The sequence below is a fragment of the Diadema antillarum genome, unplaced genomic scaffold (assembly GCF_040938485.1).
Source record: "Diadema antillarum isolate AM-2024a unplaced genomic scaffold, OU_Dant_1.0 seq00001668_RagTag, whole genome shotgun sequence".
Classification (NCBI taxonomy): domain Eukaryota; kingdom Metazoa; phylum Echinodermata; class Echinoidea; order Diadematoida; family Diadematidae; genus Diadema; species Diadema antillarum.
This window is the reverse complement of record NW_027272366.1, coordinates 91479-108381: the sequence shown is the minus strand read 5'-3', so window position 1 is coordinate 108381 and position 16903 is coordinate 91479. Positions and strand designations below refer to the sequence as shown.

The following is a 16903-nucleotide window of genomic DNA, read 5'->3' as shown; positions in this document are numbered from 1 at the left end:
CTCTTGCAGAACATGCAAGCATGTGTCGTGGCTGCATGTGTGAATGATGAGATTTTATTTTAGACACACCTCAACATTATGGTGTCATTGTTACAGTTTTTCTTTCGAATGCAACCCTTTCTCATTATGGTAGCTGAAAGTAGCTTTGACAATGCAAAATACTAAAATGGAAATATTGCAAATGCCTTTAGTCCTTGTTGTTACAGCCACTAAATATCATTGGAGGCAATTATTTAAAAAAAAAATGTTTGAATTATCACATTTGATGTGTGTGTAAAGTTCATTTGTATCACAAAACACCCTATAAGTACAAAAATGTTGCAGTGAAGCCATGAATATAAGGAGATATTACTAATTTTCTCAATAAACCATCACATCCCCCAACAAAAGTTTTTAATAAAAGCATTGTTCACATTTTGTAAATTTAACAATACTTAGCATTGATTATATGATTAACATTTTTCATGTTGGATATTTTCATCCCCAACTTACATTTAAGAACTGTTTTAAAGCACTAAAGCTGTTTTTTTTTTCTTTCATCCACAAGAGGCTTTATTCTAGGAGAGAGCTTTGGATGAGGCGTGGAACACATTCTTTAAACTCTCAAAAGCCATTTTGGCTGAACTCTAATGAACATTAAAGAGGATTTGCATATTTAGGGCTGCAAACTTTGAAGGAAGCCTAATCGCCCTGTCTCTTCAGTCTCATATCTCTTTTAATTCAAATATGGGTTTGGAGTATGTACAATTTGCATTCATCATCCCCTTTAATTTGTCATGCAGTGGCCATGATTCATGAAAATATTGTTCTGAGACCTAAAAGTAAATAGCAATTCAAACATGGCTACATTGTTTTTCTACTTTAAAGAAGGCAGGTATTGCTATAGACAATTTATTAAATCAATGTAATGTTGTTTTGTAGACATTACTTCTGGTAAAAAACAACAACAACAAACAAGCAAAGAAACAAACCAAGTAAAGTAATAGAGAAACAAATTAATGTGATAAATGTAACACTATTTGATGTTTTCCTTTTGTATCATATTTGGAAGTTGTATGTAGGATAAAGCTGCAGTGGTACAGCTATAAGTTATAACACTGTGTCTGCATACAACACATTACCATTACATTACCATCACATTTGTTCTCTTTTCTCCAGGTGGTGTGTGCAATGTAATGCCAATGATGTATGCCAGAATAGACTACTCAAGAAAACAGGTTAGTCCAACTTATATTTTGGCTTTGTGTGGTGAATTTTGGACTGTTTGTTACCGTAGTGGATAAGGGCAATGAACAATATATAGTGCTATTGAAAAACAAAACAAAACAGTAACAAATAGCAACATAAACTGAATAAAAAACAACAACAAATGAAAGCAACTCAAACTTGTGATTCATCTTCTTGTTCTTTTGTCCTACAGATTCAATTATTTTGGTGGACTGTATTTGCTGGTCTTACAACATGTATGGTATTAAATGTTTTGTGGTGAGTAAATTTTGTGATAGCACCTTATTTGTTTGATCATGGTCGGAAGGAATTACAAGTGATAATCTTTCAAAATAAGTGAATGTATGCAAACTTTAAGGAGTACGGTTCATGTCAAATTTATGATGTATATGGAAGTGTTTTGTCAGGGAAAAAAACAGCGCGACACTAAAAGCCAGATTGCTCCATTATGGTAAACATCAATTTAAAAGTTGTTTCAGACATCATAGTATTATTCATCAAATGGCATCTCAACAGAAGTTGTCATTCAATTCAACCAGACTATCCTTTGCAAAAGCAATTGCCATATTTTACACTTCTCTGTTAGGGAATTTAGGAATCTGAGTGGAAGAATGGATAAATAAAACTTTAAGCAACACATTATAATTTTGTAGGGTTAACCCTATTTTAACTGGGGGGGGGGGTCAAATTGACCCCCCTCGATATTTCGCGCCATGATTCCGCAACGCGCAAAGATTTTGCCGCGTCATTTCATGACTTTTTTCATGAAATTTGGTCTCCCGCATATTTTGAGACCAAAGTTACGACGTCTGGGTACACCGTTCTGAAGTTACGCAATGTTTGGCATATGCATGTCAACCTGAAAACAGCTCAAATTCATGATTTCGTGTGCAAATCCAATGCAAATTGTATTTTTTTGTTTAATTGATATAAATTAGATTATTTCAACTTTTAACCATTGAAATTAATCAATTCTGATGTAAATAAGCTTGAAAAAGTGCCTGCAACAAATGTTGGGAAAAAAACAATAGAAAACAAAAGATCGAAAAAAACATTAAAATTCATCAGAAATTAACAAAACAATGAAAAGCAAAAAAAAATGATTTTGATTGCGCTTTTTTAAAACAAAATTGTTTGATGTGTCTTGAGGAACTCTGACACAAAAATGTAGCAATCCTTCAGTCTTTTTGATGGAGTTATAGGTAAAAATATGATTTCATGCATAAATTTGCATACATAATTAATATATTAAAAAATATTGAATCAACATTTTTCTATTGTATGACCATGTAATCTTGTAGTTGACATCCGGCTCTATATTCAGGGAAAATTTTGCGGCGATCGTGTGATCGGCGGCCGAGATCTGGGGGGGGGGGGTGGTGTCAAATTGACCCCCTTCCCCAATACCAACAATGTAGAAGACATTCCTAACAGACCTAGCAAGCTTGGATTTGATCTGGTGTATAACAGACTGCTTTACTGTTCTGGTATATGACAGACTGCCTGGCAAACTTGATCTGTTCTGGTCTATCGCAAGCTGCTTAGGAAACTTAGATCTTTTCTTTTATATTATAGACTACTTAGCAGTCTGAGATCTGTTCTTGTGTATTTATGCTTAGCAAGCCTTGATTTATTATTAACTGCTTCTCAAAGCAAACATGATCTGTTATTGTGTATTACAGATTGCCTAACAAACCTGGTGAGACATTATCTTTTTTGATGTATGTCATCAGAAGGCCTATATACAGTACGTGCACACAGGTCTGATATTTTTTGTTATTGATTTGGTGGACAGGTGCTGGGCAGTACTTGATATTGTTCCTCAACTCAGTTCGTGCATAACTCACGTCACTGAGGACATTCTCATCTCAGGCAACACTACGATAGTGGAGATTTTCACCACGCCATCAGCCTCACCATGTGCAGAAGATTTGTCATTAGAAAAGTGAGTGGAATGTCATATTGCTCTCGGAGAAGATTCTGAGAATTTCTGAGACCGTGGGCAAACGTTATCACTTTAATGGAGTATTGAATGTCAATTGGCAATATAGCTTCTTAACCCGTTGAGGACGATTCCCGAGTATACTTGTGCAGGTGTCTATGGGAAATGCTTGTTGCAGCAAAATCAGTCCATCCTCAATGGTGAATAGACTGTAGCAACCATCTACTGTATAGTCTATGCTGTTGGCAGGTTATTTACTACACAGTCTTTTTGCAACAAGGTTTGTGGTATGGACAGTCTCTTTTTGATATCAAAACCTGCATGAAGAATAAAAAAATGCCATTCAAATGGTGCTTAAACTTGTAATAGTATATTAGGATGAAGTCGGATGATATGAGGTTCTCCTGTTGTCATAAGTCACTAGTGGTGTCTGATGAATTTGCCAAAAATAAATTTTTCTGAAGACTTTATTTTTTGGACAAAACCTGTGAATTACATGACATATCGTGGAGTTTTAGAGTCATGTTAATCTTCATGACGTGCATGATTTATTTTTTTTCCTCAATACATGTCTTATAATCTGCAGGTCAGCCAGGGAGGGAGAAATATCAACCATTCCACTCATAGCAGTAAGTGTGTTTGTCTCTGTGTATAATTTTGCCCAACCAATCTAGCCCAGGAGGAATTTAATCTATTTCACTGTATCCCTTAAGATTAGATGAAGCTTCTGAAAATAGTTAAATCTGCACAAAAACTACGAATTTCATTTTAAAAATTGTAATATGAGAGAAAATTAGGAACTTTGCCAATTCAAGTATCAGCTAAAGATCCAGTTATTAATATGCACTTGGACATTCCACAACTGAAGCACACAATTACAAATGGCTTAAAAAAAAAAAAAAATTGTACTCTACCCTGTGAAACATTGATAATGAATAGCAGTAATAAATTAGTGTAACACACAGTAACAGCACCAGACCACAAAAATCTTGTTTTTAGGAGCTGTGTAGATTAACGTGTTTCCATTACTATAAAACATTTATCTTTGAGACATGAGAGAACTAAATTTCATCCTCTTTGTTTCTGAGACCAAAAAATATGTTATGTGTTTGAATTTTCTACTTGTGTATATGATAAAGCTACTAGGGCTCTAAAGGGTGTGTACAGTTCTGGTCGAGGTGAGGATTTAGCTTTAACGTTTTGCCAGATATTCAGAAACCACTCTATGAGATGTCAAAGAGCATGCAGTTCTATGGGGTATCAAAAGTTTATTCAATGAAAATTGATTTTGAAATGGCTGAAGTATCCAAAAACAAGGTGAAACAAAGAGATCCTAATAAAGTTGTCAGTGGCATTTCGCCTTTTATTATTTGCACTTTTGGGATATCTCAGCCATTTGAAAACCAATTTTCATCAAATAAACGTTGAATCCTTCTTAAAATTACATGCTCTTTCAGATTTCATAAGAGGCTTTTCATTATCTCACTTAGGAATGTTCAAAACATGAATCCCTACCTCACCCAGTACTGTACAGTCCCTTTAAAAGGCTGGTTCTAACTCAAACTTGTCTTGTTTTTATGTTTCATGGAAAAATGAGCAAAGAAAATGGGATTTCATCTCGATGGAATCCCACTTTCTTTGCTTATTTTTCCACTAATTTATTCTATTCATTTCTGGTCAGTCTCCCTCTGTTTGTGTTTTTATTTTTCCTTAGATCTTGGAGCAAGACTACCCCCAGTACACCTGGGTGGCTGTTCTGGTAGAGCTCTTCATAATGATCAGTATAACTGTGTCCTATCTCACCATTGGGTCAGCATTATTACACTCATGTAAGCCATGGTATCTTTGAACCTCAAACTGTGAAGTGAATATTGATGCCAGCAGTCATGTCATCTCCAAATTCACTGTTGGCTGAGGATGATTATCATGCTAATGTAGGCTGCCTATGACAGCTGTGACTCTCACTTGAGAATACAGATATAACCATTTATGTGTCCAAGCTAGTAGATAGTAGCTAGTAGATAATTCCTCCAAACTTGACCTTACATTGTGTACTTGCAAGTTAGCTAATCCACTCAGCCATAACATTGTGCCTAGGACCAACAGAAGGCCATATGGGGATTAGGGGGATTAGGTAATCTCTATTCATGAACATTTACACATAGTTTTCAGGCATCGGTGGTGATTGGGGAATGAAGCACAGTAAGGATTGATGAGGATCAAAGGTACTCTCAAGAACCCTGGCTTCCACATGATCATTACTGCAGTGTACTCCTATTACAATGAACATGGTTATAACAAAATTCTGGTTACAACGAAGTAAAGATACAGGGCGCTATGTTTTTTACTGTTTATTTGTTTGGTTATAAGGAAATGTTGATATAATGAAAGAAATCTGCCTGTAGTAATACCCATGAATGGAGTATCTTTCAGTCTCAAACACTATTAAAATGAAATTTTATGCTACCATATCAATGCCAATATATGCTGTAATAATCTCAAGTCTCTAACAGTAAATGAAAAGTTGCTGTGAAATGATTATTAAATATCTCTGTCGTATCTCACCATTTGGTTGCTATCATCACACTCTCGAAAGTTGTAGTTTTGTTCAGTCCCAAAATGTGAAGTTTATGTAAATAGTGATCAAAGTGGCCCTTTCCAATGTCACTATTATTCCGGCATTATTACTGTAGTGTTAGCTGTGATATCCATAATTTTCGAGCAATAACTGAAAAGTTGATGATAGTCTGTACTACAGTGCAATTATGTGAAAAAAACAACAACAAACAAAGGATGTGAAATGTCTAATGTTTCCATATTTGATCTAAATGTAAGCCATTGTGCTGCACGAACAGTGTTATTTCCAGGAAGAGTCTGAATGACTAAAGCAAAACCAAACAAGAAAAACAGTAACAACTCATAGTAAAAGAAAGCATAAGATAGAAGGATGAATCAGAGAGGTGAGTAGATTATCAGAGATGTGCTGGTAGGATCCTTGGATAGTAGCTGAGAATCAAGTGTTGTCTGCATTTTAATGATGTTGAATTGTGTTTGTATTATCTCCCCTCACAAGTTCTCGGATGGCTCGATGCGTTCATGGCATGGGACAAGGTGGACAAAGGCAATACAGTACCAGCAAAGATCAAGTATTGCCCAAAGAGGTAATCTACCCAAATAATGGCATATTCAAATTAAGTTTATATGTAATATTGAAATAGCAGAAGACCACTGATGACAAATGATAATGGAATTTAGGTTTAAAAGGATGATAATTTTTACCAGGACATTAGAAGAGCACTTGACCTAGTACCTCTAGAAGGCATGGAGAAAAAGAATTGCCTTTAATAGGTATATCAGTAGATAGTTGAGGGAATATGTACTTTTCATCTGTCAGAAACAGTACTTGTGTGTAATTCTTTTCATTATTTTCAAAGTATTGTTGTATTGTGACATCACAACTTGTTTTAGTCCCGATATTATATAGGCATGGAATTAATTAACCAAAACTTGCTGTAATAACTTAAATTTATAACCTTTGAACAAGTTGTGAGAGTTTTCCAAAACTTTGACCACTTGTATCATTACCATTTCTCTACATTTAGTGAATCCACATATTTCCGTTATCAGTTTGAGGAAACATTTCCCTTTAAAGCCAAAACAAAGTTCTGGTATGCCTGCAAAAGTTGTCAAATTTCGCTCCCAAATGTGAACGTATGCCTAGGAAATTGCCAGAATAACGCTGTAATAACAAGATATTCGATGGGTAACGATGAAAATGCAAAATATTAACCAAAAAGGTTCAGTCTCAGAACTTACCCGAACAGGGTCAGGCTAAACTCTGACTCGGGGATAACTCGGCCTCGCTTTGACGGCGGGCTGAGTTGTATTGGTTGTCCCTCTGGATTGTACAGTGTTGTACTATGGGAGCGGCCTGTATAAACTACATTGTAGCGCTTCGCGTTCTGGCTACTTGCAGTAATGGTCCGAGTTGTTACAACGCGCACATCAAAAACCTCTTTGGCGCGCATGCAAAATTAGTGTGCGCCTCTCAAGCACCTGTAAAAACAATCAAAGACGCTTGATAAACAACAGCAAAAACTTCAAAGACCCGCGCATCTCAGCAACTAAGGTGATGTGCGTATAGGTTTGAGGACCGCGTGCTGTCCATTTGTTTTGTACAGGATTTGCACGCACTTTCCTGTCTGTCCAGTCAGACCTCGTTTGGTATTATACAGTAGAATATGGCAATCACGAACTGCGTGTAAATTGTCTGAAGAAATAGGGTCAAGTTTTCCCTGAGACCGAGTTAGTCTGGAGCCTTCTGGAATAAGAGTCGGTTTTCCGACTTATATTATTTTTCTGAAAATACTCCAAAACGACTCATCATTCCGGCAAACTGCGTCAGCCAGGTCAGAGTTTCTTTGTAGACTCTTGCGACATATTGCAAGCAAATATGAAATGGTTCCAGACGGGTTCTCAAACCCTTACCAGAACTTTGTTTTCACTTTAATTCCAGAATAGCTTTAGTTTCGTTATCTGACACACTTAGGTGCAAATGTACATTGAAAGGCAATTTCTCTCATGACTGCAGGAAATTGTAATCAAGGTGAATGAAGATATGACCCAGAGAGAAAAAAGAGAGAGAGAGAATTGTAGGAAAGATGGTAGTTGATGCATTGTTAATATGTATCTAATCTGCACAACTTATTTTCTGTGTGTTCTTGATTACATACTTACCCTTCGTCTTGAGTGGTGACTGTGTATCAGATATCCCTCACTTAAGGACCCTCTTCTTTTTTCTTGCTAATAATTAATTTTTCTTTGTTGAAGATGAAGATATGACCAGGAGGGGGGAAAGAGAGAAGAGAGAAATGTAGGAAAGAATGGTAGCTGATGCATTGTTAATATGTATCTGATCTGCACAACCTATTTTGGGCGTATTCTTGATTACGTACTTCCCCTTCGTCTTGAGTGGTAACTGTGTATCAGATTTTCCTTACTTCAGGACCCTCTTTTTTTCTTGATAATCATTTATTTATCTGTTTGTTTGTTTGTTTGTTTGTTTGTTTTTTTGTAAGCACTGGTTGAAAACACTGGCAGAAAGCACTACACAGTTTTAACTGGTACTGACTTCACCTTGTGAGAAATGCATGTATAATATTTTGTGTAACATGACTTGAACATGAAATGCATGTGACTCTACAGTGCTGACAGTGATTAGACCTTTTGCCGATTTCATTTTATGTCCAGGATATGTCGACCGTTGTTCAGCCTACTTGTCTTTGGCCTGGTGTTTGCTGTGGCCATGCTGGACCCAAGGGTGCGCACTCCTTACTTTTTTGTTGTTGTTTCCATCTCATTTCCTCTCTTACTTCATGCCTAAAATGCTCAGAGAGTGACAGCAGCAAATTGGCAATGTCTGGAAGATAAGATATCTTCTTGTTGCAGAACATAATTCAAATCTTTTGATATGAGAAACTCCTGTTATGGAGAAGGGTATTGTAAAAGAGTAAGTTGTTGTGGTGTGGAGATTTTCACACATTTCGATTGACCAAAAACCAGCGCGAAAATCAAAACGTCAAGATTTTTGCTTGCTGTATGTACAACTACATATGTCTTGATTGCACAGGATTAAAAACATTTTAAATTCATCTTACCTGGCAGATTGGAAAAAATTATTCGTGTGAAAATATCCACTTTTACAGAAACCTCTCCCCTAAACCTCAATACCATATAACTATTAACTGCCCAGGAATTAAGACTAGGTTCCATATCAACTGTAAACTTTTGGAGAAATCATGAATCGATGATTAGGAGCTGATGAATGTACAACTTTGTGCCCTGGTGCAGGCCAAGATAATGAGATTTCAACATTTCACACAATGGTATAGTTACTGCAATAACTTTACCACACCACATATGTGCTGCCTGTTGTACAAACATTGCTTGGCAATAGATTCTGCATGTAGTCTGGATGGAATCTACTTGTTATTACTGTGGCACTCTACACTCCATGCATATTGTCTACCCATGCATACATTTGTTATTTTGTCTGCATATTTTGGAAGGATGTGAACTTTGGAGTGACTTTGATGGCATTCTTTACATTGTTTATCTTCTGATGCAGGGCTTTGTAACGATGCTAGACAAGATAGCATCATTGCTTCTTAATCTAGAGGCGGGTCTCTTCATCTTTCTCATGATACGAAAGAGCCACTCAGCGAAATATCGGTAAGTGACAATGTTTCTTTTTGTTTTATGTTCTGGAAATATATATTCCTTTATTTGATTGAATATGTTTTTTGATATAATACTGTATACGCTGTCGCGGGGGTTTTATTTTCGCGAATTTCGCAAGTCGGGAGCTATTCGCGAAATTAACAACACGCGAAAATATTACCTTCCAAAATGAATCCCTTGCCTTGATGATACGAACATTTCAGTACTAGTAATATTAGTATACCATGTCACGGCTTACCGAACAAACCATACTGGCTAAGCTTGTTTACGCACGTCCACGTCTACTTACGAATACTGTAGAGAGCCAATCCATTATCGCAAGGGGACCACTGGTCAGAAATCTAGTGCAATGGACTTAACCACTTTAAAAATGTTGAATTCTAACTTACTAGTTCACAGAGTTTGGCAAGTCTTTTTCATGCAGTGTATAACTAGTATCATTCTTATTTGCTAGTAAGTTGAAAATTCACACTTTCCTTGCCACTTCATATTTTCTCTAGTCCCCCAATCGCGAATTTAACCACTCGCGAAAATGTGTGACAGCGTCAATTTGCGAAAATTTATGTACGCGAAAATTATAGCGTATACAGTACACATAGGCTGCTATTTTAGTTTCTTCTTGATGACATAATCTTAATGACATGTGCTGGATTTTTCATGATTTGAACATATGTTCTGAGCATAGAATATGACTAATAAGGTAGTTGAGCTGTATTTCATACAATGCTGATAGTGAAGATATGATCGTATCATTTTTTTTTTTTTTTTTGAATAGTCTTTTTATCACAAGTGAATTGTTGGAAGAGGGCCAGTTATGCCCTTTTCTCAGCTTTCTCTCTTCAGACATTAGTGTTGGCATAGTCTTGCATGTTTCACATTATTTTCCCGTCTACCCCAACAGGAGCCTCAGGGTACCGTACCCAGTGCACCGCTTTGTCTACCCCACACACTACGCCATCGCAGTCTACTTCCTGTTTGCTGTCGCCTATGACATCACTCTCACTGCCATTGAGTGGTTCTCCTGAATGTGTTGAGAAATCCCTCCTCATCTTCCTCCTTGGTTCTCAATGTGGACTTTTGGATGCTGGTATATGTGGTGAATATCGATAAGGGAGGAGAGATTGCCCCTCCCCCCTTTTTTTTTTGAAGTGTTTTTGTTGACTGCCAAAGAACAACATGGTGAAATTTGCCTTTGGTGTAAAGATTCATTCTTTTATCAACTCCATGTACTTTTAATCAGTTCCACATATTTTAATTTTTTCTTTCAACTGGAAGTGTAAATATCTGTGATAGTCTCATTATATCTTTCATAGACCATATGGCTCATTGGTTGAGACCATGGTAGTCCCACACATGCATTTATGTGTATCTCCTTAAGCCTAAGTAGATACGATGGCTCTTTGCTTCTTCGAGACAGCATTATTTATGTCTGCTTCATCCTTTTCTGCATAATGGAGAATTTGAAGTGGCATCCTGCCAATAAACATGACATCAAACCAGCATGAATTCTATCCAATACCTAGCTGAAACCCATCACATACATATGAGATATTTGGGATACAGTCAGCCTCCATAAAGTGGCTGGTTTGTGCTCATCGCATTGAAGATTAAACATACAGGGAGATGGCAACTTGTTGAATCTCACCAAGGTGCCTCGTTATTGAGGCCATTGAGCATCTTGTTGAATTATGTTGTAGGTGCATTGTGCATATAGAACGAGTGAGAAGGCATACTTGTTCAATCTTACCTACACCCCTTGTTCAGCAAAAAGAGGAAGTGGCAAGGAGACAGCTTGTTAAAACTCTAGTAGGCACCTCGTTTTGCTTAAAATGTGAAAGTTTTGAGGATTTTATTCATTTGTTCATTTGTGCAAGCTAATTTTTATTCATTTGTGATTTATTCATCTGTTCATTGATTTGCCAATCAATTTTGATGGTCTTTTTTTGTTTGTTTCCATATTGAATAATTAATGAATTAAAAAAAGTGGTAATTGTTGCATATTGTACGTTTATCAAGCAAGGAAATTCTGAATTTTATACAAGACATGTGAAACTTCACTCACATAACTTGCTATGTCTGACTTTGATTAAACTCTGACCATTCTGTTTGATTTTATCCTATTCATACCAGTCAGCTTGGACATGGAATGAAATGCACTTTGAAAGAATTGCGTACTGTGACAATAAATGTAATTTTGTAAGTCTTTGTATACATTCCAACTCAGCAGGAGTGGCTCAAAGAAGCCTGTGGCAATATTTTGCTGCATTTCTGTGATATTAGGTTTGTGTTTTTTTTTTTGTGTTTTTTTGTTAAATGACTGAACGTGTGCAGCAAAGGATTGATACTGTGTTAGAAAACAATTCATAACTGTTACCCCAGTCATGCCAACATCTTGTGAATATGTATATGTTGTGGAGACTCATGAATATTAATGACACATGGCAGGATGTAAGGAGGATTTTATGTATGTGTGGGACGGACTAACAGTGTGAAGTCAGTATACAGGTGGTTCTGGTTTGTTATCTGTGAAAAAATTTCAATTATTGCGTGGGATTCTGTAGCAATGTGTTCACTTGTTTTCAAATGATCTTATCTGAGCTCCACTCAGCCTTGACTACATTTTGTCCTTGGCCAATTAGGGAAGGGTGATGGCTGGTCTCGTGGGAATGATTTAATTATTATATCTGTCATATATTTGCATTGCCTCCCAGAAAAATTTGTATTTTTCAAAAGTAATCTGTAATGAAAAGAGTAATTAATCAGTGCAATGTTGCATGGAAAGGATGAATGATCTAGTAATGATTTATCAGTACTTGCAATATGTATAATGAAAACGGTGCGTTTTGACAAATGTACTGCCATACAATGTGTTCCAAGTACCTCAGAATTGTGCAGAATGGTGAAGCTCTGAGGAGCAGTCACTGTCAGTTATTCAGTCAATCTCTTCAAGATTGGGTTCACTGTTTGTAGAATGAAAAAGTGGCGAAAATGCAACTCTTCTTTCATGAAATTTAGTCAACATCGATCTAACCAATCTGGGGGATTGAAAAAAATAAGACACAGAAAACGAAACAGAAGAGAGTTATGACTGAAATGAAGTGAATTTTTATGTCATATAGTATAAACTTTTTGAATGATATATATATATATATCATAGTCTATTTTGTATTTGGTCTTGTTGTTACATCTTGTAGTGTTTAGACATGGAATTGGCTTATCACAGTATTTTTGTATTTTTTGATGTATTATCTTCATGGGTTTATGTTTCATTAGTTTCATAATGATTTTAGACTCAGGCTGTGTCAAAGTAGTGGTTTAGAATGTCAGCAGAATCCTTTGCCATCCTTTTTGCCAGTGCAAATATAGTTGTATATTGGGAACATGTTCCTTATCATGTATTATAGAATTCAGTCATAGAAGATATAAAAGAAAAGGAACTTGAAGTGTAATTCATAGAAATTGAGGCATATACTCTCTTGGAGCTCAACCAGGAAAAGCAAGTGTGACCATTACTATTCTTGGTAAAATTCTTCTAAATCGTTTAGTGTAGATTTGGCCAGTGGTGCTGACAGGGTACAGGGGGTTTGATAAGCACAAGGTACATGAATGCACATAATAATTTTTATGCCTCCGCCACGAAGTGGTGCCGGAGGCATTATGTTTTCGGGTTGTCCGTCCGTCCGTCCGTCCGTCCTTCCGTCCGTCCGTCCGTCCGTCCTTCCGTCCGTCCGTAATGAATTTTGTGGACAGGGTAACTACCAAAACCTTTTGAGGTATCCTAATGAAACTTGGCATGTATGTGTATTAGGGGGTGAAGTTGTGCCTATCAACTTTTGGGTGCACATGCTCAAGGTCAAAGGTCAAAAGGTCAAGGTCAAATGCTTACAATTTTACTATTTCCCCCCATATCTATGCAATGCCTGAAGATATTTTCTTGAAACTTAGTGTATACATGTACTACCCAATTAAGATTCTCTGGTGAAAGTTTGGGGTCATGAGGTCAAAAGGTCAAAGGTCAAAAGGTCAAGTAAAATGTTAAATTTTCACTTTTTTCTCTGTATCTTGGAAATTGTTCAAGGTATCTTCATGGAACATAGTATATATATGCATCTACTGACTGGCAGTGGTTATCTAGGGAATTTAGGGTTCATAGGGTCAAAGGTCAGGGGTCAAAGGTCAAGGGCAATACTTCAAAATTTTACTATTTTCCTTATATTTATGCAATGCCAGCAGGACTTTTTAAAAAAAACTTGATGTATGCATGTATAACCCAATAGAGATTCTCTGGGATTTTTTTTTTTGCCAAGAAGGTCAAAGGTCAAAAGGACAAAGATGAAGTGAAAGTGCTGAACTTTATTCTTTCTCCATATCTCGGAAGTGGCTCAAGTTATCTTGAAACTTAGAACATGCCGAATTTATGTATGTTCTGCCTGACAGTGATTCTCTTATAAATCAAAGGCTAGATGAAAATGATAACAATTTACTGTTCAATACAGAAATTGCACTTTTTCTCCATACCTTGAAAATTACTCAGTGCATAAACTTATGAAATGGTCAAAGTCAAGTTAAAGTTCTTTAATCCCCAAATACATGCTCTCCTATTCATCCAATAAACATACATGGTAGGTCAAGGAAGGTAAACATTCAATACATTTGTGACAAACATGTCATTTTAATATTTTGCCAATTTTGTGAAAATGTAATCACACATTGTCCACATGTACTATAGACCTATTAGGAGAATCATGCATTATGGCGGAGGCATACCAGTCGCCATAGCGACATTTCTAGTTATTTTTATGGGCTGAGTATGACAGTTCAGGGTTCTCTGCTTGAAGCCTGCATTTACAGAAAAATGTACTATTTTTATATTGATGCAGTGGTCTGTCACACTAATTGACTTCTTTGCAGTTTTTAATATATAATCCCTCTAAAATTGCACTTTGTAGGTATGGTAGATGTTGAATCAAAGTAAATTGACCTTGTCTAACATTACACAACACCACAGAATTTGGCCTTAGTGACATTTTTAATAGTGACTAACTTCTGAGTGACATTTTCTCCAGATTGCAGCCGCCCCCCCCCCCCCCCCCCCCCCCCCAATGCTGAAAAGTCACATCCGGCTCTGGAGGTCATGCAAAAGTGTTTTCGTCCTTAATTTGAACAAAGACAAAAATACAAACTGTAAGTGTGAGTAATTGATAGGAAGTTCGTTTGAACTTGATACTACTCAAGGTGACACAAATTTACAATTCCATTAACATTTTCTAGAGATTTGCGAGGGATTTGCTATTTAAGCAGCAATTTTTTCTATACAATGTAGTATCTGATGTGATTAATCACTTGTTGTGTAGTATAATGACAAATGTCTTTACATTCCAGAGTAGTATGTACTTGTGAAGGCTTTGTTTTTACTTGTATCATACAGGGTTTTGCTGTGCTTCCCAGGTGTTCAAACATCCCATGTGTTCTTAATGTCAATTTAGTGAAATGTTATGATAAAGTTGTATTTTGGTGAGATTTTGTCACCCCCAAGTGTATTTAAGCTCATACTGTCAGTGTTTGTGCTCATGTTGCATCTGTCAATGTTGCGACAAGTCGTCACAGTCTTGTCTAGAAGTGCTAGCTGTGTCTCTGATGTAATATGCATATCAACACTCATGCCAATACTTTTGAGGGAGAATAATGAAAACTGGAGGAAACCATGATTCAAAGTCATTTGTGCAACCATGAGGCCATGGGCGAAAAAAATGTTGAGCACTTCTGTCTACGGCTGTTGCAAAAGTCACAAAAGCAAGTCGGTGTACTGACTGAATGACAAAGTAAAATAACAACTTGCAAATACTGTTAGAGATATTAGATTTTTTACAGAAATATCTTATTTAAAACAAGGGAATTCATTGATGTTGGCTCACCTGGAAAAATCAGTCGCATAGAAGTAACCTCTTTTGCAGCATGCCATTAAGTACAGCAGATCTACGAGTGTTATATTATGAGTGCAGATATTTGTACACCTTGCCTCTGTTACTATTTATAATTTTTTTTTTTCAAAGGAAATTCTGTGATGCACATACTGAATATTGTTGATATGGTGTATCGTTTTCCAAGCCAGAGACAAAAGGCATTATTCACACATGTTCATAGCTCTAAGAGCAATTAAAAGAATTGTGGTTACTGATGTCCATCTAGCTCTGATTAATTCTATCATTCATAACCTGAAAGGTCACACGCATGCTATGAAATGGCTTATAATCGGATTTATGAAACTTTCTAAAGAAACATGATTATTTTGAGTCTTTAAGTGGATAGGTCAAATATTTGTGACTTGCCCCAAGTCTCCTGTTAAGATGTCTCCCTCCCATGTGGTATGTACAGTGAAGTATTTAGTTCCCCTTGTGTTGTGCTGCAGCTCAGGCTAAGACACTCGCTTTAAATATGATTACAAGTTTGATCAAAAAGTTCATAATTTTATTCCTTTTCCTTTTTTTTTTTTTTTTAGGATTGCCCTGGCAAAAAAACAAAAAAACAAAAAACAAAACAAACATTAATTTAATGTGCTAATTCCCTTTGTTGAACTTACATAATGCAAGTCTAGAAAAGACATTTTTCCTCCACTTTTTGTGGATCTGCTGATGCTGCATTTTCCAGGGAAATGTGTGTAACATGCAGCAAGTGTGCAGAGATGGCAATAGGTAACTAGTGCGATAAGTGATCATGATATTCAAGAAAAATCATTTCAAACCTTAAAATCTGCCTTTATTAAAGTATTTTTATGAGGTGAACTGTGACTGCATGCAAAGCAGCAGTCATGCCAAGCAGCAGAACTGGCACAGGAGGAGTAAATCTTTTTTGCATAGGGATGGCCATTACCTTGACTTTAGACACTTGAAGTCATGCCAGCTGTATGGGAAGGAGGAACAAATGTTAATGTTCAGGTATGGGCATTACTTCAGTTTAGACACCTTGTTCTTAATGTCAGAATATTGCTGTACATTATGACATTTCATTCAAATCTCTTGACTAAGCATCTGCCTTGGGGGAAGAAGTCTTGCTCCCACTGCTTAAATATAATTGCTGCAACAGTAACTAGCAATACAAATACAGCTCTACCAGTTCTTCTTGTTTTCTAAAAAAAAAAATGTGTTCGCAAAGTGTATGAAATCTGTTAAATCCTACCAAAGAGTGATACTTGTACACAAAATGCATGTTGCTTGCACCAAAGCTGTGTTATGCTTTAAGGAGCGTTTGTAAACCCCAAACAAATGAGAGTGTGCTGTCAAAGTTTGTAATGAATGTACTGTCAGTGTGCTGATGTAAGTTTGTCAGGGTTGTATTCTGAAGACAATTTTGCCGATCAACAGCAGTTGCAGAGATGTGTTTTTTTATCATATTCAGGTACTGTAATGGGCGCTGAGAATGCTTTTGAAGTACAGTAAATCATGTTTTATCAATGTTAGCCATATATTTTTGTGTCCATTAATAAATATATCAAGA

At 36.4% G+C, this 16903-nt stretch overlaps 1 protein-coding gene across 1 annotated transcript in view; it reads left to right on the top strand.

Moving 5' to 3' along the window:
* LOC139711548 (uncharacterized) overlaps window positions 1-11205 on the top strand; it is a 45020-nt gene extending 33815 nt beyond the window's left edge. The window contains exons 10-18 of the mRNA XM_071623422.1: window positions 1159-1217; window positions 1421-1485; window positions 3023-3172; window positions 3756-3798; window positions 4884-4998; window positions 6243-6330; window positions 8420-8489; window positions 9297-9400; window positions 10311-11205. Of these exons, the coding sequence (XP_071479523.1) occupies window positions 1159-1217; window positions 1421-1485; window positions 3023-3172; window positions 3756-3798; window positions 4884-4998; window positions 6243-6330; window positions 8420-8489; window positions 9297-9400; window positions 10311-10434 (818 nt within the window). The 3' untranslated portion in view covers window positions 10435-11205. The remainder of the gene's footprint in view (window positions 1-1158; window positions 1218-1420; window positions 1486-3022; window positions 3173-3755; window positions 3799-4883; window positions 4999-6242; window positions 6331-8419; window positions 8490-9296; window positions 9401-10310) is intronic.
* Window positions 11206-16903: the final 5698 nt, after the last annotated feature.